Source organism: Grampus griseus (genome assembly GCF_964374135.1).
Source record: "Grampus griseus genome assembly, chromosome: 1".
Lineage (NCBI taxonomy): Eukaryota > Metazoa > Chordata > Mammalia > Artiodactyla > Delphinidae > Grampus > Grampus griseus.
In genome coordinates this window covers 32,306,395-32,334,239 of record NC_139017.1, presented here as the reverse complement: position 1 = coordinate 32,334,239, position 27,845 = coordinate 32,306,395, and the positions used below count along the sequence as shown (strand labels likewise).

General features: G+C 55.2%; 1 protein-coding gene across 2 annotated transcripts in view; it reads right to left on the bottom strand.

The window, feature by feature from the left end:
* Positions 1 to 451: 451 nt before the first annotated feature.
* Positions 452 to 27,845, bottom strand: part of QSOX1 (quiescin sulfhydryl oxidase 1) — a 41,411-nt gene continuing 14,017 nt past the window's right edge. Inside the window, exons 3-13 of one of the 2 annotated variants that reach the window (XM_082676870.1) lie at positions 22,763 to 22,808; positions 22,111 to 22,213; positions 19,605 to 19,695; positions 16,824 to 16,969; positions 15,066 to 15,200; positions 12,704 to 12,833; positions 9,240 to 9,362; positions 8,098 to 8,245; positions 4,299 to 4,478; positions 2,043 to 2,266; positions 452 to 1,201 (exon numbers count right to left, since the gene is read on the bottom strand). In XM_082676870.1, coding sequence (XP_082532996.1) covers positions 2,067 to 2,266; positions 4,299 to 4,478; positions 8,098 to 8,245; positions 9,240 to 9,362; positions 12,704 to 12,833; positions 15,066 to 15,200; positions 16,824 to 16,969; positions 19,605 to 19,695; positions 22,111 to 22,213; positions 22,763 to 22,808 — 1,302 coding nt within the window. In that variant the 3' untranslated portion in view covers positions 452 to 1,201; positions 2,043 to 2,066. The remainder of the gene's footprint in view (positions 1,202 to 2,042; positions 2,267 to 4,298; positions 4,479 to 8,097; positions 8,246 to 9,239; positions 9,363 to 12,703; positions 12,834 to 15,065; positions 15,201 to 16,823; positions 16,970 to 19,604; positions 19,696 to 22,110; positions 22,214 to 22,762; positions 22,809 to 27,845) is intronic. The other variant, XM_082676869.1, reaches the window with a different exon arrangement.

Genomic DNA, 27,845 nt, shown 5'->3' with positions numbered 1-27,845 from the left:
TTATCAGCTGCTCTGATCCCTGTAGAACCCAGCAGGCCGGATTAGGGGCAGGCTCTCCAATCTGGCTGACTCCTCCCTGCTGAGCAGGCAGCCCAGGCTGGCTCTGGAAAACAAGCCCTCTCTCCTTCCTCCAAGGAGAGCTGGAGATGTAGGCCGCCTGCCTGAGGAGGGGTCAGGCGGGCGCAGGCCAAGGTTCCTGGAGCAGAACTGAGAGCACCAGGGCAGGTGCTCCCTGGGAGGGCGGGGGAGCGGGGGTGGGGGGAGGCGGGACTGAGGGGCTCGGGTCACAGAGAGCTCTGTGGACAGTGGGGGAGGGCCCCATCCAGGAGACAGGGGCTATGACAAGGGTGCTCTGACCCCCCGAGAGCTGGCTGCATCCCAGGTCAGGCTGGGTTTTGCACATTCTACCCAGCCCCGGACACTAGTAGCAAGTTAAGGAACACACCGGCGCTTGCCTTAACAAAAATAATTTATTCCAGAGCCCCCTCGACCGTGGGGCAGAGTGGGGATCAAGCATGTGTACAGCGTCATCCTCCCCTCTGACCCTGTTAACCTCTACAGGATGGGAGGTGGACCCTTGAGAGGGACGACACTCCCCTCCCTCCACAGTAAAGATTAGCATCTATTTTGGAGATGAAAATCAACAAGAGACAAAAGACCCAGCTCCAAGAGGGGTGGAGCCCAATGCGGAGAAGCCAAAGCATGTTCAAAGCGAACACTTCTCTCAGCCTCTCACAGCTAAGGCACTAGACATCCCAACAGCCCTCCCTAACCCCCCCCGCCCCCAACCCAGTACCATCACCACACCGATTCCAGCCTGTACCCTTCCTGTACCCAAGGTTTGGGAAGGAGCCGGCCAGAGGCCCTCCTCCCACAGACCTCACCTGGGAGACCAGCATGACTTCCAGAAGCTTCCGAAGCCCACCGTAAAGCCAAACCCCACCCAGGAGGGTCTGAGGGGCTGGAGGACGGGCGAGCACAGAGGGCCAGAGGCAGTCCTTCCTTCTCTGGTGCAAAGGGCTCTTTGTAGCAGGATGGACGGAGTCCCGGGATGTAGTAAGGAGTCCACTCCAGCCCCAGGGGCCCCTCCTCTGGAGATGGGAAACCTTGGAGACTGCAGCCTCACTTGCCCCAGTTTAGGGCCAACACCAAGCGGGAATCACTGAAGCTTCAGGAAGAATGAGGGAGGACTTCAAACAAGCTGAAAAAGAGGAATTCGGTGCTGAGAGGCCCAGGATGGAGTCTCCCGACCCCACTGCCCAAGGCTGTCCTCCCCCTCTGCTGGCAGAACCTGGACATGTCTTCCTGTCTATGGAACATCCCTTCCCAGAAGCCCCAGGGAGGTCTGCTGCAGTAACTGGTTTTCCTAGATTTTCCTGGACAAGGAACAAGGTGGGAGGGGTGGGGTGCAGGGGGCTGGAAGAGCCCAGGGATGGCAGCTCCCTATCCTGCCCCCTCCCAAGTTGGGCGGTTCGGGCTGCGGGGTGGCTGGCATAGCCCTTCAGGGCCCTCATCCTGGCCCGGAAGTAGGTGTACACAGCCAGCAGACCCATGAAGGACACGGAGGAGAGCCCCACACAGAGGCTGATGTCCAGGTGGGAGAAGTTCCCTTCCAGCACCTGCAGCCACTGGCTCCGGCCCTGCCTGGCCCCAGCCTCTGGCTCCCCGTCAGGGTCGCTGGCCAGCTGCTTGGAGCTGCGGCCCACTCGCCTCAGCTCTGAAGGGCCTCTGGGGAAGTTCTTCCCAGCCAGGAATTCGGCCAACAACACGGCTCCTGTGTCTCCCCTGCTCAAGCGTTGCCGCCCTTTTGGCTGCTCCAACTTATCCCTCTGAAGCCCCGCTATGTGCTCAGGAGCTTCCTGGTCTGGCTCATCTCTGGCCATGCTGAGGCCAGCCTGCGTCTCCTGGGGGTGACTTGCCCCAGGTCCCTCTGCTGGAACATCTGGGATGGTGGTTCCAGGGGACATTGTCCCTGGGCCCGCCATGATCTCAGCCTTCTCAGGGCCCAGAGTAAAATTTCCGATCGCCAGCTCCAGCTCCACCTGCCTTGCGGGGACTGCCATCCTCTATGCACCCCTCCGGGGGCCCAGGCCAGCCGAAGGAAGGTCTAGGACGATGTTGCTGGGGGAGAAGTGGGTCTTCAAGAACTTGAGGGTGTTGCCCAGGTCCCACACGGGCGCACCCTGGAGTTCACTGTGGCAGGCGGAACAGAGCTCACGGGGTGGCCACTGCACCTTGGGGAACTCGGGGTCCTCACTGGGAGCACCTGGGGAGGGAAGCACACACAGGTTGCCTGTGACACACTGGCCACCCGGAAGCCCAGACCGCATTCTTCCATTCAGAATGCCAGCTCCCTCATCTGCAAAAAGGGGGCACTGCTGCCCTGGGAAAGGATGGGCGCGAGAGAGGGCAGATGAAAGACCTAGCACAAAGCCTGGCCCACCGCAGGGCCCAACACTGGTGCCTCTCTGGGAGAGGACGTTCCTACCCTCCCCCACCCCCAGAACTCCACAGCTTCCCTTCCAGTCACTTCCCCGTGTTAACCCACTGTCTCTCTTTGTCAACTTCACTGCTGGCTTGTACCCCTGGACCAGACATGAGAAAGGGCGAGAAGACTCAGAACGATCTGTCTTGCAGACTGGATGGTCCACTAGTATGTATCTTCTTTGCATTTTTCTAAAATTTCCCAGGTTTTATGCAAGTGAAGATACATTCTTTTTGTAATCAAAGGGAAAATGTTTTTAAAGCAAGAGCTCAAGGCACATGGTAGTTACGAGGCATCTCCTTTACCCCCTGCGGCCCTCTGGGGTAGGTAGGAGTTAGTGGAATTTCTTCGTCAGGTGGGCCCCAAGGGGTGGGGTGTGGGGAGGCCTGGGGGCCTGGATGGGGAAAAGGACACCCAGGAGAGAGTCAAGAAGTTGCCGTTCCCACCAGGCTACTGGGACCCCAAGCAGGACTGGCACTGTGGGCAGAGCCCCAGGCTGAGCCCCAGAGGGCCTGCCACCGGCCCCTCTTCCAGTGTCACCTGGGGAATGGCAATCAGCCCATCTCTCTTGGAGGAGGTACCTCCCCTAAAGGGTTTAATAGGAAAAAAAAAAAGTTGCTGGCCAGAATGAGGAAGCAGCAGCAGTAAGTGATGTAAAAATCAGAATGATTATTTTGGGGAGGGAGCAACATGTAGATTCCAAGGGTCCAGTGAGAAGTCATAGTGATCAGGCCTTGCAAAGTGAGCACTCCATTTGCACCTGCTCATTATTGTTACTAGTTGATCTGAAAGGACCCCTCTAGAGAGAGTAGGACACTGCCTTCCTTTCGGCCTTCCCTTCAGGGAGAGGCGTGGGCTCCTGGCCCTCCAGCAGCAGCTGGGCCCCCAGAGAAGCCAGGAGCCTACAGGTCCTGAGGCTGGAGGGTCAAATGAGCATCTGGTGGCAGGGGCAGACAGGGGCAGGGAGAGAAGGGGTGGGAGGAGAGACAGCACGTGTCTTCTTTTGAAGTCCACCAGGAGGCCCCAGGAGATGCAGACCAAGTGCAGCCGCCTGCACAGCCACCTGCTCCACGGGCTCCTTTGACCTTGGCCCCACCCCAGGCCTCATCCCCCACCTCCCGCCGCCCCTGGGAGGTCTGTCCCAGCCAAACACACTTCCTCTCTCCCCACAGACAAGCCCAGGCTCCATCCACAGGTGGCTCCCTCCCCACCCACCAGCTTCTGGCCACCTCTGGAGTTTAATGCTTTTGCCTGTTGGACCCATCTGACTCCTGTGCACGGGGAATAGAAAACACTGTAAATGAGGTATATTCAGAAGACAAGGCCTCTCCCGGGAGAATCAGTTCCTGGTTTTTCCAGGAAGGACCAGGATTTTCTCTTCAAGTATATTTTATCGTTATACCCCTCCCAGGGCGGGGAGAGGCCCAGCTCTCTCCTCTCTGTTGGTTTGAGTAAGGGGCCAAGAGCCAGAAAGCAGGACATGCGAGGCAGGAAAGGGACCCCAACAGGCCAGAGGGAGGGGCCCTGGTGTGGGCGAGAGAGTGAGCAATGGCATCGGAAGACCAGGGTCTCACGGTGCCAAAGCCTGAGTTTCCTCATCTAGAAAATAGGTCTAATGATACTGACATACATCAGCAGGGCTGGCAGAGCACGTGAAAGGGCTCTGGGTGCTGAGAAGCACCATGAAACACGGGGTGTAACTTAGAGGACAAAGAAGGTCCCGACTCCTGCCTCTGGTCCCAGACTCCAAAGCTCCCCCGTCTCACCCTCCCTCTGCAGGTGACTCCAGCCTTCGAGGCAGGCCCTTCCTTACCTGCGAGGCGAGCGTTGACCTTGTTGTGGCTAGACCAGAACCAGAGGATGGAGCTGCTCAGGTTCCCCACCTGGTGCACGGACTCAGTGGCCATCTGCTCAAAGTGGCCAGCGCAGGCTCGGCAGCCAAAGAAGAAGCGAACGTAGCCCCGGATGGCCTGGAGGATCTCCTGGGCCTTGACTACAGGGGAGAGGAGACTCCAGTCACAGGGGCCCTTCTGGCTGCCTGTCCCTGCTGGCTCCACCACTGTTCCCATCACAGGCCCACCGTGGTCGCCTCTGCACGGGGAACACACACCCCAGCCCACCTGGTGAGGGGCTCAGGTCTCCCTGTCTACTTCACCTCCCAGGGGGCATGTTCGAGTTGACCCCATCTCCTTCCAAACTCGTAAACCTCAGTCTCCCTCGTCTGCCTCTTATCCAGGCCCTCATCACTTACAGACACTCAGGATAAAGTCCAAACGCGTTGTCAGGACACTCAGGCTCTTAGAGACGTGGCTGGAGAGGAAGGCAGGGGCCACGGTGCCCATCCCCCATCCCGTGGGCCCCTACTCTGCCCCTCCTGCTTTAGGCTTCCTGTTCCAACTCGCTCCCCATCGTGCCATGCTGCGTCCACAGCCCATCCCGATCTGGCCCCGAACGCTCCCTAATTTGTCTCCATTTCTCCCCGGCCCCCTCACTTCCTCCCACTGGGCTCTCTGGCCTGGCAACAGCACAGGCTCTGAATACCCGCCCTCTTCTTGCTCTGACACAGGCTCCTCCCTGAAGATACCACTGTTCCCCCAAACCCGCTCCCCTTAAACCCCTCCGTCTTCCACACTCAGGGCTGGAGGTGGCGGAAGTACTCTCCCTGCTGTCGGTTGCTTCCAAACTCTCTCTCCTTCCTGCTGCGATCCCCCCAGCCCTTTAAAAGCTCCAACTCCGAGTCTGACCCCTCCATCCACTGGGACTGCAGCACGCAGCTCTCTGTCCCACGCACCACCCTTGCCCGTGCCCTCGGTTCTGGCGACGTCAGTGCCCACGCCAAGCTGTGCCTTGCCTCTCACCTCCTCAGCCCCCTCAGCTCCTGCTTCCACCCCCGCCACCCACTCACCACCTGCCCTGCAGCTATCCTCGCCTCCTCCGCCTGGCTCATGCTCTGGACCTCACCCCTCTCGCCTCTTCCAAGATTTCACTCCCGCGAATGTTTTCTTGTGTTACGGCATCATCAATTTCTCCCTTGTATGGGCTCCTTCCGACAAGAAAAAAGAACTACAACGAAGAAACCCCTTCTCTGACCCCAGTCACACCCCAATCACTCCCCCATCACCTCCAATTTCTTCCCGGCTCCTCTCTCTTCAGCCCAACCCAACCAGGCCTCTCTCTCCACTAATCCACTGACACAGCTCTCGCCAGGGAGGTCCTCGCCTCACACCACCTCCCCACTTGGCTGACTATGTTCTCGCTCTTGAAACTCTTCATGTTGGGGGACCTCTTGAAATTGCAATGGCCACTCCTTCTTAGTCTCCTTTGTTGGCCCCTGCGCCCCCAGCAGAGGTCTGGATGCTGAATGCCCCAGAGCTCAGGCCTCAGCCCTCTTCTCTGCCCACCCACTAATGGGCTCCTCCGGTCCCGAGGCCTGAACTACCATCTATATGCTAATGACCACAAGACTTGTATCTCTATCCTGGACCTCCCCCCAGAACTGCAGACTCAACTGTCTACATCTCCATTCAGAGATCCAATAGGCACAGGCCACTAAGTGTACCCTCCCCCATCTACTCCCTCCCCGCCCTGAGCCTTCCCATTTCTCGGCTCATAGGACCATCAACTACCTGACGTTCAGGCCCAACAAGTCCAAGGTCCGACCAAAGTCCTTGATCCTGCATAGTCTTCATCCAATCCGTCACTGAGTCCTATCAGCTCTACCTTTAAAATATTCCCAAACCTGCCCACTTTTTCTTCCATGTGCACACCTACAACTCTAGTCTAGGCCACCACCACCTCTCCTGGACAAGTTCCACAACTTCCTAATTGGCTGCTCTGCCTCCCCCTTGCCCTGCTGTAGCCCACCCTCCACCCAGTAATCGCTCTAAAGCACCGATCTCGTGCGCATCACTCCCCTGCTTAAGGTCCCTAGTAGATTCTCATAATGCAGAGACTGAAATCTCCCTCCCTCCCACACCAGGACCTCCAAGCCCACCTCCTCTCCTGCTCCCCCCACTCCCAGGCTCTGCCACACTGGCCGCCTTTTGGTGCTGCACACACACCAGACTTGTTCTCTGCACTTACTAGTCCTTGACCTGGGTTATGGGCTGAACTGTGTCCTCTAAAATTCTTATGTTGAAGTCCTAGCCCTGAGTCCTTCAGAATGTGACTGTATTTGGTTGGACACAGCGTCTTTAAAGAGGTGATTAAGTGAGAATGATGTCACTGGGGTACAACCTAATCCAATATGACTGGTGTCCTTGTAAGAAGAGGAAATTGGACGTAGCCAGGAACACCCCCACTGAGGACCGTGGGAAGACCCAGGGAGAATATGGCCATCTACAAAACCAAGGAGAGGCCTCAACAGAACCAACCCTGCCAACGTCTTCATTGTGGACTTCCAGCCTCCAGAACTGTAAGAAGACACGTTTCTGTTGTTTAAGCCACCCAGTGTGTAGCACCTTGTTATGGCAGCCTGAGCAGACAGCCCGGGGGGCTCTCATCCCAGATGTCCCACCGCTGCTTCCCTCTCACCAATCAGGTCTCAGCACAGGGGCCCCTCCTCCGAAAAGCCTCCCCCAGCCAGAAACCCTGTCTAAACACAGCATCCCCTCTCCAGCCCCCCTCCCCCACCGCTTGGCTCTGTCTTCTTCACCGACTCACCATCACACCTGAAATGATCTGTGTGTTTACTGTCTGTCTCCTGCCACTGGACTATTGTCCCCTTGAGGCAGGGACATCTCGCTGTATGCATTGCTGTACCACACCCCTAGAGCAGGGCCCGGCTCTTTGGAGACACTCCGTAAATCCGGGCTGACAGACTGGCTGGCTGTCCGCACATCCGGCAGCTCCCCCTGTTCCCTCTGTCTCTGCACAGGCCGTCTCCTCTGTCGGGGACTCTTGTCCATCGTTCCCCCTCACTTACCTCCTCCCACCCTTCCCGATGGCGTGGAGCGTTCCCTCTCTTCCACCCGCACATCCTGCTCTCCCCCTGGGCCCTGGCAGGCTGCATGGCAGCCCTGTGCCCACCTGTCTCACAGCCCACTGGGAGCAGGGACTGCCTCTTCCTCCTTTGTATCCTCCAGGCTGGGCCAGGGTCTGGCGTCAGCCTGGTCCCTCCGTGAGCTAGATGCCCACCTGTTCAGTTGCTCTGTGCGGCTGTGGGGCAGTGTGGGTTGTGGAGAGCAGCTGCATGGTTTGGGGATGAAACAGGGCAAAGGGGGAAAAGTACTTCCCCAGGTTCCCCTAGAAAATGATTTTTCAGTGGGAAGTGCAGTAAAGTTGTTGAGTCTACGGTATCAGCTGCATAAACTGTGAAATAGACATAGTTCTTTTCTTTATGGGAGTATAAAAAATAGAACCAGAACTCTCTCGGGAAGACTAAAAATAAATCAGGCTTGTGGCTACAAGAAAGCCAGGGAGCAGCCTCATGCCCGTTGGTGGGGCACCACCTCGGGGGCAGTGGGCAGGGCTGAGTGGCTACTCCAGGCCCTCTGCTTGTGTGTGGCCAGCTGCAGAGGCGGACTCCCCTAAATTCAGGCCTGCAGCGGGGAGCCAGCGGAGGGCGGGACAGGGCCGGCTGAGGCACAAGGGGTGCACAGGCCCAGACTCACCTGTTTCTCGTGAGTGGTCTACATCTTGTCGAGCTGCCTCCGTGGTCAGGAAGTGGAAGACGACCCACAGGGAGCAGGGGAAGCCGCGGAAGTGCGGCTGACTCCCTTGGCAGCCCACCCAGTTCACCTTGTCGGCAGTCAGAGCACCCTAAGGGACACACACAAGCGTGAATGCATATGCGGAGAAGAAAAAGGAGCTGGCGTGGGAAGTGGGGAGGGCAACTTGCAGAAGACTCCAGGTCAGCACAGAGCCCCAGAACAAATGGTCCCTTTCTCAGTTTATCACCTTGAAGGTGGCATTTCCCTTCCACTGGCGACACCCGTCAAAGGAGCAGTAGGTCTGAGAACCCGTGACACAGACCGGGTCACATCGTTACTCTAGCCTTAGCCTCCCCTCTGTAGAACGAGGGGGGTCATCTCTAAGGTCCCGTCAAGCTTTGACACCCCACACGTCTGTGAGGTTCTGCACCTCTCCTGGCTGACGTGCCCACCTTTGTGAGAGCAGGAGCCCAGAAAGCTGCCCCTGGACAGAAGCGTTGCTGAGGAGCACAGCACGCCAGGGAGCAACAGAGGGCTGGAATTAAAAGCTCTCTCACCGGGCTTCCCTGGTGGCACAGTGGTTGAGAGTCCGCCTGCCGATGCGGGGGACGCGGGTTCGTGCCCCGGTCCGGGAAGATCCCACATGCCGCGGAGCGGTTGGGCCCGTGAGCCATGGCCGCTGGGCCTGCGTGTCCGGAGCCTGTGCTCCGCAACGGGAGAGGCCACAACAGTGAGAGGCCCGCGTACCGCAGAAAAAAAAAAAAAAGCTCTCTCACCACCGGGGTCTCACAACTGGTTCTAAATCTCAGCCCAACCACTTACAGGTTGTATGATCTTAGCTTATTTGACCTCTGTTTCTTCATCTGCTAAATGGGGATAATATCTGCCTTCCACTCATGCTGCGAGGATTAAATGAGGTCTGTACAGAGAGGGCTCAATAAACAGCAGTTTACTCGCTCCTAATGGGAGGACCCGACCACGATCACTGCCTCCTTCCTGAGTGCAGGTCGGTGACAGAGGTCAGAGGTGACAGGGTGAAGCCCTTCCACTCCCATAGATATCAAGCATGAGGTGGAGATCCTCCTTAGCCCTCCCACACTCACCTCCTTCCTGCTGTCCAGGGCAGTTTTAAAGAAACCGTAGGGAATTTTCTTTCTCTGTTGCTTCTTGAGCCAGTCACTCATGGAATGCAGGAATTTCTGGACCGAGGGCTGGCCAGGGAAGTACTATGGGAGCGATAAGGGGAGAGTGAGAAATAATTCCCCCAGAGTTCCGCAGTCCTGGGGAAGGCCGGGGGCCAGGCTGAAGTGGGCCGAGGCATTTTTTAGAATGTTCCAAGACCACCGGGAAAACATCCTGCCTAACACCCACATGTGGGTTCCTCACTACCTTTGCTCTGGAGCACCTGCGAAGGGGAGGGGGAGGGGTGGGCAGAGGCGCTCAGTGGGACCAGGCCCTCAAGGCCGCCCCCTCTCCAGGCTGCAGGCTCCGGTTCTGACCCGACCACACGCTCACTGGCAGGAAGGCTGAGCACCTTCCTGTGTCGCTGCCCAGGGCTGCTGGGACCCCTGGGCCACACGGGCCTCTGTTCAGCTCATCTTCTGACAGAGCAGCTGACTCGCTAACTGACCAGCTGGGCGAGGCTGGCAAATGGCCTTTCATTTGTATTCCACGGGCTGCCAATGGGGACAAGGCAGTGCAGGGGCTTGAGCCGAGATCCAAATCTTGATGGGAACTCCCAACAGTCTCTGGGGAGCATGAAAAGCCACTCTGACAATAAGTCAACTCAAATCGGATTAGTATCAGCACTTTAAAACCACAAGGACTCCAGGGACGAGGATGGATGCCTGTGTGCGCGCACCGCACGCGCAAACACACCCAGGGTGGGGGGAGGAGGGAGAGAGAGGGCTGCAGTAGCAGAGCAGGTCAGATAAACCACGAAGGGGCAGGTCGAGAGGGCAACACAGGAGGAAAAACAGCAAAGAAAAGCATTTGTGAGAAGAAGGGTGCTGCAGACAGGATTGATCCCTAAACAGAAAAACCTGCCAAGGGACCCAGTCCTCTGAGAAAGTCATGGCGTATTCTTATCTCCAGGCTGGACACTGTCCCCCAGCAGAAGTGGCCGGAAAGAATCCTGTGCTTTGACACGCTCCCTCTTGGTCAGCTCACACGGGCCTCTGGGCTCTCAACACGAACTTACAGCTTCAAGTCAGCGTTTCTCACTGACCTTCACCCATCGTCCTGATTTGGAAGGATGACGCCCTCTAAGGCCACGGTGTCAGGAGGAAGGATGAATTAAGGGGCTCTGGACTACAGGGAGTCACCCTGCGCCAGGAGCAGGGAAACCCTGGTGACCACACGCCACCCAGTGGCCAGTCCTGCCAGCCGCTTCCGTGAGGGAGCAGGGAGATCCCGGGCTGGGCCGCCGGGCAGTGCCTCCCAACTGGCCATACTCACAGTTGACAGGTCCCTAAGGCTGAGCAGGCAGAGTGAGCTCTACTCACTCAGCCTTTCAGTGCTCCACGCACGGAGTGCATAAGGGTGTGGGTTAGACGAGACGTAGGCGCAAATCTCAGCTCAGCCTCTCACCGGCTGGAGGACCTTGGACAAGGTGCTTTACCCCTCTGGGCCTCCATTCCCCTCTCTGTGATGGGATAATGCTAGCACCCACCCCGTGGAGTCTGTTCTGAGAAATGCAGATAAGCTAAAACACAAAGGAGTACCTTGCAGAGTCTGACACCTTGTCAGAGCTCAAGAAACGGTAGCTGCTACTATTATTGCTCCTCAGGATAAAGCTACCCAGGCAAGGGTAGGGCCAGAATACTCCGCAGCCTCCAGGGGCTGTGCTGCACAGCAGATGCCCCTGAGCCCGTGCCCCCCAGCCCTCCACTTTCCTCTCTGAGGGTCCTGGCTTCTGGCAGGGAGGACTCCTTCACCCCAAGCTCAGTTCCAGCATTGCTGAGGGCAGAAGCTCGGCGGGCACCACGGAGAGGGTGCTGCTTAAGCCTCTGCCCCGCTCGGGCATTTCCTGGGTCTCATTCTTTTCCCTCACACTGGCTGCAACAGTCCCACTGGGAGCCAAACACAAACGAGCTTCGAGTCCAGCTGAGAGATACAAGCAGCACACGATAATTCCCCTGGGATGAGTGCTTCAGAGTGGATTGGACTGGGGGGGTAAGGGGACCCCTCTCTGCTTCCTGGGGCCCCGCCTCACGTGTCAGGCAGGAGGACAGCACACAGAACTACTCGAGGACTTTTCCCCTCTGAGCCTCTGGGTCAGCCACCCTGGGCCTCGGCAACTTGAGGACCCAGCGGCTCACGAGGCCTCTGAGGAAAGGCTCTATTATCAGACTGGGCTGAAGAACAGGGGCCCAGTCTGCGTGGAACATCTGAGAGGGGCTGAAAGCTGTCTTGCCTTAGACCGGAACAGCGCTGTGACAGCACTTGCCACCTCACAGGGTCCTCGGTGCAGCCACAGATGCCCGTCACTAAGCCAAGTGGACCAGAGGGCCAGGCCTGGTGAGGAGGGAAGAGGGACCAGGCTGGCGGCAGTTCCTGAGGGAGAGGCGCAGACCACCCCCAGAGGTAGTCCCAGCTGCCCGCAGACCTGCGCCAGAAGGAGGGGCTCAGACCTGGCTCCCGGGGGCCGAGGGTGGCTGAGTCAGCAGTCAGCCTCTGAGGGGGACCAGAGCCCGCACCTGACTCAGCAAGTCCTCGGCAGCCAGAGCGTGGGGATTTAAGTAGGGCAGCACTGGCAGTGGACCTGCAGCCGCAGAGAAGGATGCAGGGAGGGAGGAGGCGGCAGGTGCAGAGGGAAGAGGCAGCCCACATCTCACCTTGAGAGACGAGCAAGGAGCGTGGCAGAGAAGGGGTACAGGCTCTAAAGCTGGGACCCCGGTTCAAATCCTGGCCACGACACCACCAAACAGGAGGCCTAAGGCACATCACTTGAGCGACCTGTACTTCTTAAATGGGGGTGGCACCTGCCACCCTGCGGCGAGATTAAGAGGATTAAATGCCTGACACACATCAGGTCCTCAGTAAGGAGGAGCCACACTTGGAGAAGTAGCCATGCTGGCAGGAAACTACAAAGGAATAAGGAAGGCACGGCTAAGGCCAGGGAGCTGCGTCAGACTTTGGCCAGAGTCTGGGAGGGAAAAGAGATTCAGAAAAGCCTTCTTTCCTTCACTGGGGTCCACGGGTCCTGCTTTCCCAGTGACCGCGGCAGGGAGTGAGGCTGCACTCCAGGCTCGGCCTGAGGTAGAGGACTCAGGCAGGCAGAGCCAGCTGGGAATATCCCCAGGGCATCAGGCCCTGGGTCCCACCCACCCCCCTGCACAGGGCAGGGTGAGGGAAGGGGGTTGTCCCTGGTGGTACGGGGCTGACGGGAGGAGGGCGCAGACCGCAGGGTAGCAGCCCATAGTAGACTGGGACAGCCGCGGGTCCAGGTGTCCAGCCCGACCGCGAGCTCCTGAGGGAGGGGCTGGCCCGGCGCCTGCTTCAGGGATGCGCACTGATCCCATGTGGTGTGGGGCTGCCGGACAAGGGAGGGCAGGGTCCTGCTCACCTGGGCCAGCACCGCCATGAACTTTTTCAGGGCCACCAGGCGCTGCCCCTCCAGGACAGAGAACTTGGACACTTCTACCTGGAGGATGTAGTACAGTGCAGATTCCAGGTCAGCCATGTAGATCTTGGAGCTAAGGACCCAGAAGGAGCCAGGGAGAGAAAAGAGTATTAACCATGGGGCAGGGGCTGGGGAGAAGCACCCAGGGCCAAAGGGAGAGAAGAGGAGGCACTACTGATGGTCACAGAGTCCTGTGAGTTAGCACTTGGGGTTGGGGAGGGAAGGATTGGGAGTTTGGGGTTAAAAGATGCAAACTATTACACATAGGATGGATAAACAACAAGGTCCTACTGCATAGCAGAGGGAGCTATATTCAACATCCTGTGATAGACCATAATGCAAAAGAACGTCTGTCTGTGTATAACTGAGTCACTCTGCTGTACAGCAGAGATCGGCACAGCACTGTAAATCAACTACACTTCAGTAAAAAAATAAAATAAAATAAATAGGTTAGCACTTGGCTCTGCCAGTAACTACCTGTGTTATCTTGGGCAAATTACTTAACTTCTCTGAGCCTCAATTCCTTATCTGTAAGATGGGGATAGTAATAACTTGCTCACAGGTAGGTTGCTGAGAGGATCAAACAAAAGCACAAATGTAAAACTCTCAGCAGCTCCTGGCACAGAGTAGGGTTGCCCCTCTGCAGGTCCAGGGCCAGCCTCTCCCATCACTCACTAAAGGTGTTTTTATCAGGCCACTAGTAGAAGGTTGAGCTTCATTCTCTGTTCTGAACAAAGATCCCTAGGGACAGACAAGTAGACCAACAGGGGCGCACCCACACAACATGGCTCGGGAAGCTGGGTGCTCTTTGAAAGACCAAGGGTTTGCTGCCCGCCAAGGCTGAGAATGGGGCTGGGGAGAAGGGGAAGTGGGGTTTTACGTTTATTTTGGCTGACGTCCTTGCAGCTGCCAGACCCTGGGCATCAGGGCTCCATCTTGCACCTCTCGGGCTGACCCCAGCCCTGGGGGAAGGGCTGCAGGCTCCCAGCTGGCTGCTCCACCCCGTGCCCATCACGCTCTTGTGAGATCTGGGCTCAGGGTCCTGAGGGAAGGGCTGCTTCTCTACCCCTGCCTCCTGACCCCTAGATTCTTGCCTCCTTCTATGGTGGCCTAGTTCTGGGGGCTTGGGCAACTCAACCCGCCTCTCCGGCCTCAGTGATCTCACCTGTAAAATGGACTCCTGCCCCACCTGCCTCCTGAGGTGGTGGGAAGCCAACGAGGTCAGCTGACGGGGTGAGCACTGTGGCCACCTGCGCTTTACCCTCGTGCCAAAGTCCCCTCCCTCTGCTCCACTTCCATGTCCTGGGGCCTCAGTTTACCTCTCCGTTCCTGTGTTATGCCTTAAGGAGTGGCCCCCTGACTAGAGGAGATAATGGACGGAAGTGCCCAGCAGAGCCTGGCACATAAGACTAGAAGTGTCAGCCATAATAGCAATTTGAATGATCTGAATAATCATAATTTGAATGATTATAATGAGCATACCCACCTCTTACTTTCTCTTTCCTTCCCACCTGATTTACTACAAACCTCTCCACTAGCACTTTCCACCCTTAGAGTCTCTCGTGTTGGGATGCAAAATCCTTCCCGAAATCCAGTGACCCTGCCCCCAGTTCTCTCGTGCAGCCCCCCTTGTGGAAGTCGCTCTCTGGACTCAGCTCTGAGCTGCCTGGTCAGCCATTTCCACGTGGTACCATGCTGGGGGCCAGAGCAAGAGGTCTACAGCCCCATCTCCCTGCCCAACAAGCAGAAATTCTACCACCAGGGCACAGCCAAGGAGCCTCAGAGAGAACAGTTACCTCGTGCTGACAACTGTGCATGATGACACTGGCTATCTTGAAAAGTAGTGAGCTTCCTGACACCAGAAGCATTCAAGTGAGGTCGGGTGCCTTCCTAGAAGGGATGCTGCTAAGGGACTGTAAACTCTGGGCAGGGCTTGCATCTGCCCTGCAGAAATAACTGCTTGGGTGGGAAGTTGTTTTGGAGGCTGCACATTATCCTTCCAAGCTGATTCTACTTGGTCTTGAATAGTTAAGCTTAAGGAACGTGGGCATCGGAAAGTATGCGTTCCATCATGAAGAACACAGTCAGCAGACGCTGCCGCCTCCGCCCATTTAAGACTCTCCTGTGCGTGGCCAGCGGCCGGGGGCCCCCATAGGCCAAGGGCAGCCCTCGGGGGGTCTGGGCTCAGTATGACACGTGCCAAGCTTGTGACAAGGAACAGAGTGTGGAAGGAAGGGGGGCGTGTCTGTGATTAGAAGAGAGGGTGAGGAAGGGAAGGGAAGAGGAGGCCCAGGCGTGGCCTTACGGATCTGCAACTTTCCACACGGTAGGGGCTATGGGTCTAGAGGTGTTCGGCGCAGTCGGGGTGGGGACAGTCTCGCTGGTGTCCCTGGAGAACCTCTTCAGGTACATGGTGTAGAAGAACCTGGATTCCATAAGCCTGTGAGGGAAGGGAACCATGGGGGAGAGGCAGTGAGCACGGAGGAACAAAACCCCAGAGCTAACTCGTGGCGGGAGAGGCGGGTGGCTCACCTGACAGGAATGTTTATTCAGAAATATTTGAACCTGGATCGGTCTTATCCTCAGTGAGGTAAAAATTGGGGCAGCCCTGCCTCACGTTAACCTTTCTATTCACTGCTCATGCTGTGGAAAGCCTCTCTGACACCAGTCTGAAGTCAAAACCCACCTGGAAAAGCGGCTGGGCCCGTGAATTCCTCAACCTGCCTCGGAGAGGTGGGGAGACAGGGCACCTTCGGGGGCAGGAGGGCCCTCTGGGGACAGCGCTCCTTCTGGCCACGGACCGGACGGTGGGTTTGACGACCCTCCCCAGAGACCAAAGCTACAAAGTGGCACGTGGCCTCAAGGAAGCTCACAAGCTTGCTCCAAGGTACCAGAGGTGACATTACTCCCCAGGGAGGTCAAGGGAGTTTGATACATGATTTTTAAAAAGTAGCAGCAACGACCCCAAACCACGACATTTCTGACGATCCTTTTGATTTCTCTCTCTCGTCTCATAAAGAGGAGTCCTCAAGGGCAGGCGGCGCCTCCTGGTCAAGGGCCCTGGAGGGAGGGATGTGAAGACCAGCAGCGTGACGGGACACCCCAGGGGACCTGGCACCGGGAAGCACTGCTTTCCACTCCACTGTCCCGGCCCCATGTTTACAGACGAGCAGGTGGCTAGAAGCAGCGTCGTCACAAACAATTTTCCCCTCCGCCAGCTCCAAGAGAGGAAACAATGCCTCCGCTCCCCACCAGGACCGGCACTTCCTGCCCCTCCCTGTCCCCGCGGCCATCGTCCTGCCCCCCCCCCCGCCCCCCGCCAGCGCTCTCTGACGAGGCCTGGCCCAGTGCTGCCAGGTGACTGGGGCCGGGTGAGGGCGAGTGGCCGCGCTGCCCAGCCCTGGTGCAGGAGGGCACTAATGGCTCTGAGGAGTGGCTCACTGGACATCTCAGGCCAGCCTTGGTCTCCCTGGCCCTCGCACTCCTGCCTGCAGGGCCGGGTGGACATCAATCATCTGCCCAGGGAGGGCACTGAGGCACCATCTGGCACCATTCAGCAGCGGGAGCCTGACAGAGGGGCTGCGGCTGGCCTGATTGTTCTCTCTTGGCATTTCGGAACTGGCTATTGTCTGGCTCCTAATGAACTTTTCTGCAATTAGAAAACCAAAGGGAGGGAGGGTCAGGCGTAGCTGAGCGCTTGCCAGGCACTTGCAGACTGCCAATGAGTCTGTCTGTGGAGAGAGGAGGATGGGGAATAGGGCCAGGGCCGCGGTGGGGATGGGGCAGAAGCGCCAACGCTGGGTGTTGAGCACGCCGGGGACCTGAGGCTGAACTGCTGAGCTGGGGGCAGCGTTCTGGGCCCGGACTCCTGGCTGTAGCATGCCCACCACCCCACCCACCGTAGGCAGATATCTGCTTCTCTTGCAGAGGGTGCCCATGGACTCCTCGGAAGACTCACAGGAGAAAGAACCCGTCAGCCCCTGTGAAAGGCTGGCAGCCTCTCGAGGCAGGAAGAAAGGAGGAGCGTGGGGAGAGGGGAGAGAGGGGGCAGAGAGACACTCACACGGGGATCCGTAAGGAAGAGCCATTCCGAAACAGCAGGTAGCAAGATGGGAAGCTGGTGACACCAAACTCGTTCACCACGTCATGCTGTGTGTTGAGGACCCTGCGCACCACTATGCCCCGGCGCTGAGACAGGTCCAGAGTCACCTGCAGAGACAGTGAGACACTTGGTGGTGCGTAGGCCAAGCCACTGGACAGAGGGAAGGCCTGAGCAGGCGCCTGGTGGCAGCTGTGCTCTAGCCAGACTCGAAACCTTTCCAAGAGTAGACTATCGTGATGAGTGAGAGCCTCCTGCCGCCAACTACATCTGCCCTGCTGTAAGGAGTGCAAATGCTGCCTGCTCGGAATGGTGCGGACCACACATCTTGAATCCTTGAGGACAGTCCCAATTTGGTGTAATTTTCTTTCCAATGAGAACAATTTGTAAAAGGCATAAAAAGATGTGGTTTTCAAAAACACACATGCACCCCAATGTTCACTGCAGCACTATTTACAATAGCCAGGTCAGGGAAGCAACCTAAATGCCCATCAACAGACGAATGGATAAAGAAGATGTGGTACATATACACAATGGAATATTACTCAGCCATAAAAGGAACGTAATTGGGTTGTTTGTAGAGACGTGGATGGACCTAGAGACTGTCATACAGAGTGAAGTGAGTCAGAAAGAGAAAAACAAATATCGTATATTAACGCATATATGTGGAATCTAGAAAAATGGTGCAGATGAACCTGTTTGCAAGGCAGAAATACAGACACAGATGTAGAGCATAAACATATAGACACCAAGGCAGGAAAGCAGAGGGTGGGCTGAACTGGGAGATTGGGATTGACATATATACACTAATATGTATAACACATAACTAATGAGAACCTGCTGTATAGCACAGGGAACTCTACTCAATGCTCTGTGGTGACCTAAATGGGAAGGAAATCCAAAAACGAGTGGATATATGTATACATATAGCTGATTCACTTCGCTGTACAGCAGAAACTAACACAACATTGTGGAGCAACTATACTCCAATAAAAAAAGTAAATTAAAAAAGTGTATGTATCTGATATTTGGAAGAAAATAAAAGTGGTTTCAGTTTTGTTCTGATATTTGTAAGACTTTCTGTCTATATTCCAAATCGGAAAAACATACTTAGACGTGACGGTTTTATTTTTAGAAAGGATTAAGAAGGAGAAATATACTGTTAGGTAACATTTATTAAATAGGTATTATGTTCTGTACATAGACTGTTTCATTTAATCTTCAAAATAATACTTACTATGAAATAGGAACAATTACTAGCAGACCAAGCCAGGTGGTGCAGTATACCATGGCTGCTTGGGTTTAAATCCTGCCCCCCCAGACTAAACCTCTCCCAGACTCAACTTCCTTACTTGCAAAATTGTAATAACAATACCCACCTCCAAGGGCTGTTAAGAAGACTGAATGGGTTAATTTTATAAAAGTGCTTCTAACAATGACTCGTAAATAGTTATGTACGTAAGTATTTCTTTAAAAAATAAAACTCCTATCGTATAGTAGACGCAAAAACCGAAGCTCAGCAGTGAAATCATGTGATCAGGTCACTCATGTAGCAAGCGCCTGAGCTGGGCTGTCAATCCCAGATCGATCTGCCTCCAGAGCTGGGGCTCTTGGCCACTGTGCCCTCCTGACTCTCAAACTAGCCATCCCTGGGCACCTCTGCATGGACACGGGACCAGTGCCCTTGGTGACTAGGAGAATGGGGGAGTGTAGGAGGAAGAGCTGATTCCAATGAACATTTATCAATCACCTGTACAGGCATGACGCCAGGCCTGGAATGGGACTCCTTCAGCAAAGCTCCCTGCCCATCCCACCTCCATGCTTCCCCTCTCGGGGCTGAGAGGTCTGGAGACAGCTCAGAGCGTTCAACTGTGCTTGGGGAGTTTCAGGAGGAAAACCATTCGGAGTCCACAGTGGTGTTTAATTTCATCCCCTCTCTCTCTATCTCCTTGCACTGCCTTGGAACTTCTCCCAAGCACCGACCCTGTCCCACCTCTGCATCTGGGAAAAGCCCAGTGGCCCGCGAAGTCCATGAGGCAGCGGTGGAACGGCAGACTCTCTGCATCAGGCCGGGGACGGCTCTTTATAAAGCACGTACTCTGTGCCAGTTACTAACCCAGGCTCTTCCTCTAAACCGCCTCACTTGACGTTCCCAAACATACTCTGAAAAAGGTAACTGTCACCACTTCAAAGGTAGGGAAACGAAGCTCAAGGAAGTTGAGTAACGTGATCACAGACACAGCACATAAGTGATGAAGTGGAGATTCCAACCCGCCTGATTCTGTGATCTGCTTCACCTGGGAAGGGACCCCGTTTCCTCAAGAGGGACTAGAGGCTCTCTGATGTTCCCTCCCCCCCCCGATTTTTGACTCCAATTCTTTGCGGGCAAGGTAGTGTGGAAATAACACAAGCTTTGGAGGCAGACAGACCTGGTTTGAAGTCCTGCTCTACCAATTCACTGGCTGTGTGATCTTCGACCTGTTATTTGACCATCTTCGTTAATTAGAAAGATCAGCAACTACGTGTGTCAGCAATCTAGTGCAATGCTCAATAAACAGCAGGTGTTATCATTCTCAGTTTCCACGAGGAAGATCCAAGCAGACAGAAAGGTCCAGCTCCTACACTTCCCGTTTCCCCCAGCAGGGGTCAGGCCAGTGCTGGGCTAAGAAGGGCACAGGAACAGCCCTGCTCTTGGCTCTCTCCCAGCGGCTATGCAGGAGCTGTGAGACCGTGCAGGCAGCTCACCTCTCTACCCAGGTAGGAGCCTTCCCTTTCAAAGATCAGGGCCAGGTAATCTTCATCATTTCTTGCAAAGAATCCAGTAATCTCCTTCAGCCTGCAAGAGACAACGCTGGCAGTCACTCTCTCTGTGGTGGGAAGAAAGCAAAACTGCCGGCGACAGCAGACGTGGCTGACCCAGTACCGTGAATACGGCCACACACACCTCCTCCTCTGTTTGCACACAAGACTTCGAGGAAGTCTCTCCATGCCAGCGCTCCAGTGGGAGTAAACCAAACCCTGAGTCTCAAAAGACGCTCTCTGCCTATTACCGTAACCTGGTTCTTCACTTCACCCACCTATTTGGGTTGTTTTTTCAGCATCAGGAGTGTGTACGGGCAGTCTAAGGAGGAGACCGGGGGAGGCACGCTTTGAGACCAGGTGTTTCTATGCTCTGGGTAAGGCCCAGGCTTAGAGGGCAGTTTTTATTGGTCCCCTAAGAAGCTGGTGTTTACTACCCATCAGACACAAGCCTTGATCTGTGCTAAGCCACTACCAACTGGGAGATGTGCTTTTTCCACCCCTGGAGCAGGCATACAAAAGGAACTAAAGAATCAGAAAGTCCTGGGTACAGGAGATCTTAGAAGCTATCTAATCTTATTTTAAGATTTCTAAAGAATCAGAAAGTCCTGGGTACAGGAGATCTTAGAAGCTATCTAATTTTATTTTAAGATTTTAACCTCCTTATTTTAATACGAGGAAACTAGGGCCCCAGGACGAAGGTGGAAATTAATAAGAAGGCAAATCTTATTATTCCCCCCAAATCAAAGAATTAAGATACAAGCTGTTTTAAAAATGCAGAGTTTCAATAGAAAACAATTGCATGATACAAAAATGATTTGTTCCCTTATTTCAATTAAAAGCAGAACATCATTAGACATGTAACAGGAGACAACAGCATCTACTTTTGTCCCCAACCTGATGACCTATTTCCCTCCTCTGGATCCAATGATGGGGCAGTGGTTACCTCCAAACAGAAGGCGCAACATGGGGCCAGTGGAGCCCAGCCCAGCAACAGTACAAACACCATGCCAGAGAGGTGGGGGCCCGAGTGTACCCCAGTGGGTGGATGGTCACTGAGAGCCCCTGGGGTGGGAGCAGGTGGCCTCTCAGGCAACTTCCCCAGACCTCCCCAAGGCTGGCAGAAGAGCGAGCCCACAGACGGCTGACCATGTAACTCGCCCCCATCCCGTCCATTCCCACTCACACTCTGGAAGAGGCAGCCCACCTTCCACCACAGGTCCCCGCCTCCTCCCTAAAGCTCTCTAGAAGGATCACTTTGAGAGAGGCTGGCAGGTTTACCTGGCTGGTTGCTTTTGAGATCTTCTGGGCTGAAAAGGCACCATGAGGGAGGGTGGGTGTAAGAAAGAGAGAGAGGCAGAGACAAGATCATTGAGAAATGGAAGAAGGAGCGAGGTGTTTCCTGGAGAGATGGGGTCTGGCTGTGGAACCCCAAACCAAGACCATATACTCAGTCCAGGGGCTCCATGAGGCCCTCTGGGAGGATGGAGAATTGGGAAAGATGATAAAAGAATCATTGTGAGTTGGATTCAACACCAACTGACACTTGGAAACACAGTCCCTCAGCAGGGCCTCAGTTTTCCAGACACCAGCAGACTTAGTGTGGGCGCTGAAGCCCCAGTGTTTGCCTCCTGAGGCCTTCTCAGCAACCGGAACCTTCACTGTGTTCTGTGGCTGGGCGCCCTCTAGCAACCCCAGCTGGTACTTGGATTTGCTCCTTCTTGGCCCCTTAAGGTGGGCTTTCTCCTATCCGGAGTTCTCATCCAGAAGGGCAGGACCTCGTGTTTTCAATCTACCTGTCTCCCTCTGTGGGAGAGTTAGAGTGAGACATCATGCACCTCATTATCCTGTTTTCCTAGAATGGAGGCGATCCTGGAAGGCTGCCGGGCAGGTAGATAGATATAGGGCACCAGCCACCTGATGCTCTGCAGCCCAGGGAGGAGAGTCACCTCCCCATCCCCCGGTCACTGCTATGGCTCAGGAAATGAGCACCTTCATTTTACAGGGCTTTGTGCTTCTCAGTCCCCCATCCCCTTTCCTCTAAACGGCATCTGGTCTCCCTTTTTCCTCCCCACGCCCACCCTCTCAGGGACCCTCCCTGGGTTAGATCATGTGAAATCCAGCTGCATCCCTCCGATATTCCAGGTTCTGAGAAGCAGCAGCAGGTATGACCCAGAGAACCCCTCCCGTCTTTTTCTTCCCACTGGGTGGGATGGGCCCTTGCATCCCTGTCAGCCCCAGGAAGTCAGGGCTCCTCGGGTAGGACCTCCAGCAATGGGAAGCCCTCCACCAGCTGCTCCAGGCAGCTCTGGGCTCCGGTCCACTGGAGTGTCCACCACTCAGGCAACAGGAAGAACCAGCCCGGTCCCCAGCCCTGCTGCCCCCACTGTCCTCTCACTGCCAGGCCTGCCATCCTGTCACACTGCCCTGGGCCTGCCCCAGCCCCAAATACCTGGCAGGCTCCAGTGGGGGACAGGCGGAGGGCCACGTGTCATTATGGGACTCCAGGGCGTCAATGAGCCTCTCCCGCAGCATCTGCACGTCAGCACCAGCCACTGTAAATGAGGATGGACACAGGCAAGGGGTGTGAAGAGAGGAGAATGAATCCCAGTGCCCTTGTCAGCTTGCCTCATGGAAGCAAAGGGCCCAGGGCATGAGCTGAGCAAAGCAGAGCACATCTCAGTCCTCCTCTGTATGAGGGGCGGGGGCATCCCACCCCTGTGGTCCTAAGCATGGCAGGGGGACCCATCCCTCAGGGCAGGCGAGAGTCCCTCAGACCTGGCCCTGAGGGCCCTCCCCACGCTATCTGGCTGCCCCTCTGCGTGTCAATCCCACTTGGACAAGAAGGGCTATTCTGGGAACGTGTGACCCTCCCTGCTTCCCGGATGGGCCCAAATGGAAGGGCTTCTTCAGCCTTGTTTTCCCAAAGGCATCTTCCAGGCTGGCTGGGAACGACATTTCCAGGAAAACACAAATTTGTTTGTGGGGACCTCCTCACCCTGCAGACCTTGCTGGGCTCTCTTCACCCCAGGAGAAGCCCAGGCGAAAGAGGGGGAGAAAGATGCTAACGGCACCAATGAGACCCCGCGAGCTGGGACACCCACCTGACAGTGTAGCTCCTGAGCCGGTCTTGGAAGAGGCCTTAAAGAACTGGAAGCAAACACACAGAAAAGAGTCAGTGGAGCTAAGAGCACAACACCCGCGCCAGTTGAGCGCTCTGTGTTTGAGACCCAGCTGCTTACTAAACGGGGTGACTTTGGGGAAATGACTTCACTTTCGTGAGCCTCAGTTTCTTTATCTGTAAAATGAGAGCAGGAGGTCTCTGCTCTTGGAGCGGGACCCTGGTTCCTCTCCCTGGTGTCCTGCATCTGATCCCCACCCCCACAGCTCTGGAGCACCCCGGGAAGCTGCGGCTCGGACACCTGGCTGAGGGGGGTCTGTTTCTACAAAGTGCTGGGACCCGGCACATAGGGACTAGAAAATAGTTGCTCTATAAATAAGTGATGCAGACCCATCCAAAAAAATAAAGTGAAGTCGCTTCACGCCCCCCACGCACACCCTGGACAACGTTAGCTGCTCTCTGAGGCGATCTGTCCTGGCTCCTTATCTTGGAAAAGGGGCAGCGAGGCTCATGTCTCTGGCCACCGAGGACTCCCAGCCTGGCTCAGCAGACACTCCAGAAGGGAGGGGTGTCCAGTTTGGTTCTACTGAGGGGTGGGCTTGAGCCCCTGAAGAAACAAGCCTTATTACAGATGGGCCAGTTTAACTCTCTCCCCATGTACATGACACCCAGGCCCAGTCTGTTGCCTCCTTGGGAGAGAGGACAGAGAGAACAGAGGACAACTCCTTAGAATCTGAGCTCCTGTCTAAGCGGTGGGAGAGCTGCCAGAACTCTGGCTTGAGCTCTCCTGGGCTCAGGAGGTAACAGAGTTCAGTTGTTCTGACAGATGGCCACTTAACTGCCTGGGGGAGAGCCTGCAGTCTGGGAAGAGGCCTCCTCTTGAGGTCCCTAACCTCGCGGCTACTTGTAGCCACCTTGGGCCTCTGCCGAGTAGCACAGCTGCTCGGCCTTATCCCAAGCTGGTGGCTGAATGTAGGCCCTCAGGTCTACCGGACCTGGGTTCAAGGCCTGGCTCTGCTATGCTCTTGCTGTGTGACCTTGGGCACTCTATTAACCTCTCTGAACCTTCTCATCTTTAAGATGAGGATGACACCATCTACCTTGCAGAATTGCTGCGAGGATTCAATGACAATACATCCAAAGTGCTTAGCACTGTACCTGGTGCACACAGTAAGAAATCAATAAATGTTAACATTATCACTATTATATCGTCATCAGCCCCTTCCCTCGTTCCTTTGAAACCCTAGGAAACACGGATCAGCTAGATTTGTCGGTTCTAGCCATTTGTAGGCAGAAAACTGAACTCTGGAGGCCACCTTCCCCCCTCATCCCCATGAACAACAAAGATGCAGAGGAGCCGCCCATCTCTCCCCACCTGCAACCGTCTCCCGCTACTGCTGACCTCACCTGGACCCTGTGTTATTCTCTCTCTACTTGGAGCATTCATATAGACTTTTATTCTGGGTGAAAACCAGCCACGGACACATGCCACATATATTCATAAGAGTGTTCTTCGCAGTCACTGAATACATTTTGAATGAATAAAAGTATACGCTATCCTTACGCTTGTAAAAACGAGCCGAGTTTTCTAGGACTGACATGAAATCAAGTAGATAAAGCATGTTAAGGCATTTATGGGCTGACACTGTTTCTCAGGAACAAAATAAAAGACACACCTATTTGAGGTTTGGTTTGCTCACAGATAGTAACCCAGAGGATGACCTTTACAGCTGCAGTTATTCACAGCGATGGTGCCCTTGTACAGACAGAACAGACTTCAACTTGCTTCCACAGGCATAAAAACATGACTGACGTCTTGACGCCTTAAGCCATGTGGCTCTCCACGGCTACAGTTGTTACTGTCAGCCATGTAAAGTAGTGTGGTTGACTCTTCTTCAACCAGCAGGCCTCCAAGATCTGAGCAGGTGCCTTAGGAAAAGGGCCTGGCATTACTTCCATCAAAGGGCGGCCTCCCCAGACCCCAGCTGAGCCTTCTGAAGGCCCCAGCTGTGGGCAGTGGGGAGTCAGACAGGAGCCTGCAAGAGGGGAGTGCAGGAATTCCAAGAGCTCCCCTCCTTCATGAGGTACAGGGCCACAGGGAAGGCCCCCTCCTCTCTCCAGTTACTTCAGTCACGCAGCCTTCCCTTCTGTCCCCAGAAGCTTCCCAGCCACCTTCCAGAACAATGTCACCAAGTGAGGGCTGGTTCCCATACCTCACACTCTAGAGGAACTTTTTCCTATCAATTAATCTCTCTTTCATCTTTCCCCTTGTCTACCAGCTCCTTCCCTAGGCCTGCAAACAGGTTCAGATCCTCCTAATCTAAAGTTAAAAAACAGGACACGAAGGGATGGAGGATGGGAACAGAGGCTTCTCCAGCACTTCCCGGTGCTACCAAATTTCTCGAAACAGTGTCTGCCCTCAGTCCTCTTCCTTCCCGCGAAGCTGGCTGCGGCTCATGCCCCCACCGCTCAGCTGGGACCACTCCTGGAAAGCTCAGCTGACCTTCTCTTTGGCTGGTCCAATGACCTTCCAGCCCTTCCTGCTCTCTCTGCAGTATCTGATGCTATCACTGCCTGTTTCTCCCCCCTCGGCCAGGGTTTTTTTTTTTGTGCCACATCTTCCCGCCACTCTCCTTCTTTGCCTTCATGTCACCACCTTCCCTTGGTTTTCCTGACACTGCCCGGACCTTCATGGCCACCTTCACAGCCTTCCCCTCGCCCTTGTCCCAGCCTTGCTCTGGACTCCTCTCCTGTGCCATCTCCTGCCCCCAGTTTCTCCTCCAGCCACGTGTCGGACCATGGCACTCTGCTGTTTAAAAAGCCCTGGGAGGCGCTGTCACAAACGAGGGGCTCAAGCTATGCTTTTGAATGAATGAGTGAATAAATGGGTGAATGGACAAACCAACCCATTGTTTGTCTCCCTTGCTGATGTCATCTACCTTGTCCAAATGGCTCGTGACCTGAACCCCGTCTCAGGTCCTCACCTGTCTTAACTTGTTTCTTCCAGGTGTCAGGGCAGCCCTCCCCCAATACACACACACTCTGCAAGACTGAGTCACCCCTCCCACAACCTGTTTCTCCACCCATGTTCCTTCCCTCACCCAGTGATCGCCCTCCTCCCCATCACCCAGACCAACTCCTGTGGTCTGTGAACTTGACCTTTGTGATATCTCTTCTACAGTCCTTGAGACCAGTTGCCTTTTCTAGACCAGAGCCTACCACCTACTTCCTGGGCCACTACAACTGTCTCTACCTGTCCCCACCTGATGCCCTCAGAAATGGTCATATGCTCCATCTTTTCAAATGATAGAGCCATCACCCTCACTGCCACTTTGTTTGGGTTTCTAAGGGACAATTCTGGTCTGATCATGTCCCTCCTCCTCAAAGCCCTTCCACGACTCCCTACTGCCAAGGAATAATGTCCAAACTCAGAGCGTTCGAGGCCTTCCAGGATCTGCCTCCACCCACACTTACCTCCCACTGCCCCGCCCCCATTCAGCTACATTTCAGCTACGATGGACTTGAACCCACACTTCCCACCCATCCACCTCCCACCTGGGAGGGCAGGACTATAGCTTATTCACCTCTGCAAGCCCCACAGTGCCTGGCACAGTGTCTAGGACATGGAAACACTCAAAGGACATCTGTTCAGTTGAACAGAGAATCTCTACCCTTTGATCAGCTTGGAAGCTCATGCAAAAATCACATTAAAATCGAGTCAGGGCACATTTTTGTCCTCTTATTAATCTGCATCCTTATTAATTCAGCTGTTGGAGGCGTGTGCCCTACCCAAGGGAAAGGGCTACCACTCCTTGGAAACAGGCAATTAAGACTCCAGCAGGGAGTTTCCTTTCCTCCAGAAGCGGTCAGTACCCAGTCCCTTTCCTCTCAACACCTGACACAGGAGCTTCTGCCCTCCCCAACCGTGGAGCCCCTGGAATCCTCCCTGTGTCCCCAAAGGCAGGTGACCAGATGGCATTGGGCAGGTCTTTACCAACCTATCCAGGAGCAACTGCCTTCCTGGGGGCCAAATAAGGCTAAACAGAAAGCACGCTTTGTAGTGGCAACCATCAATGGCACTGAATCCAAGCTTTCAAAACAAGTTTTAAGGAGAGTGACCTCCAAATCCCTACAGTGAGCCTGCGAGGATGCACGAGCTTAACCGTTCCTACCTTGTGCACCGTCAGCGGAGGAGAGACCTGGCAGAGGGCAGGTGACTGCTGAGAGGGGGGCCTATCTCCTTTTTCCAGAGAGAGGCAGGAGATGTCTTTCTGAGTCCTGTCCTCCTCCCTGACATCTCACAAGAGCCAGAAAAAGTAACAGCCCAGACGGTACTCCCCACTCCCAGCCTTGAATTCAAGGACTTGCCAGCCCTGGGCTCCCTCCTTCCAGGGTCCTGCCTCAGCCCCGCACAAGAGCCTCTGCTCCAGCCAGACCAGCCTTCTCAACTCCCCACATTGTTCCACCCACATCCTCTGCTCTCACATCCTACCCGCATTCCTCCTCTCTCCCAGCCAAACTCCACCCACTCGGAAGTCCCCCACCTCCGGGAACTCCTCCTCCCCCATGAAGTCCTCTTCTGATGTGGGAAGGAAAGAACTCAGTGACCCCAGGCAAACTCCCCCAGCGTTCACCATGTACACATCACTCTCTGCCTGTCAACTAGCTGGGAGCTCTGAGTGCCCTTGAGCGCAGCGCCTTCCTGTCTGGCCGCCCTCGCTTATGTTTCTGGCCATGGCCTACAGGTCTGGCTTCTCCATGATGATGAGCACAGTGCTGTGCCCCGAGCAAATATTCACTCAACGGCTGTTGATGGATGGACTGCCTCAAATGGGGTATTACAGAGGGGCTACCACGAGCCCATAGGGCAACAGGAAGGAAGACAACTAACATTTATGGAACTTTGTCTTGGCACTCTCACACGTAAGACCTCATTTCATAGTTGGCAACAATCCTATTAGGTAGATATTATCATCCCATTTTTCAGACAAAGAAACTGAGGCCAGCGGCTAGGGCATTAAATGACTTCCCGAGTCACAGTAAGCAGGGGAGCCAGGATTTGAACT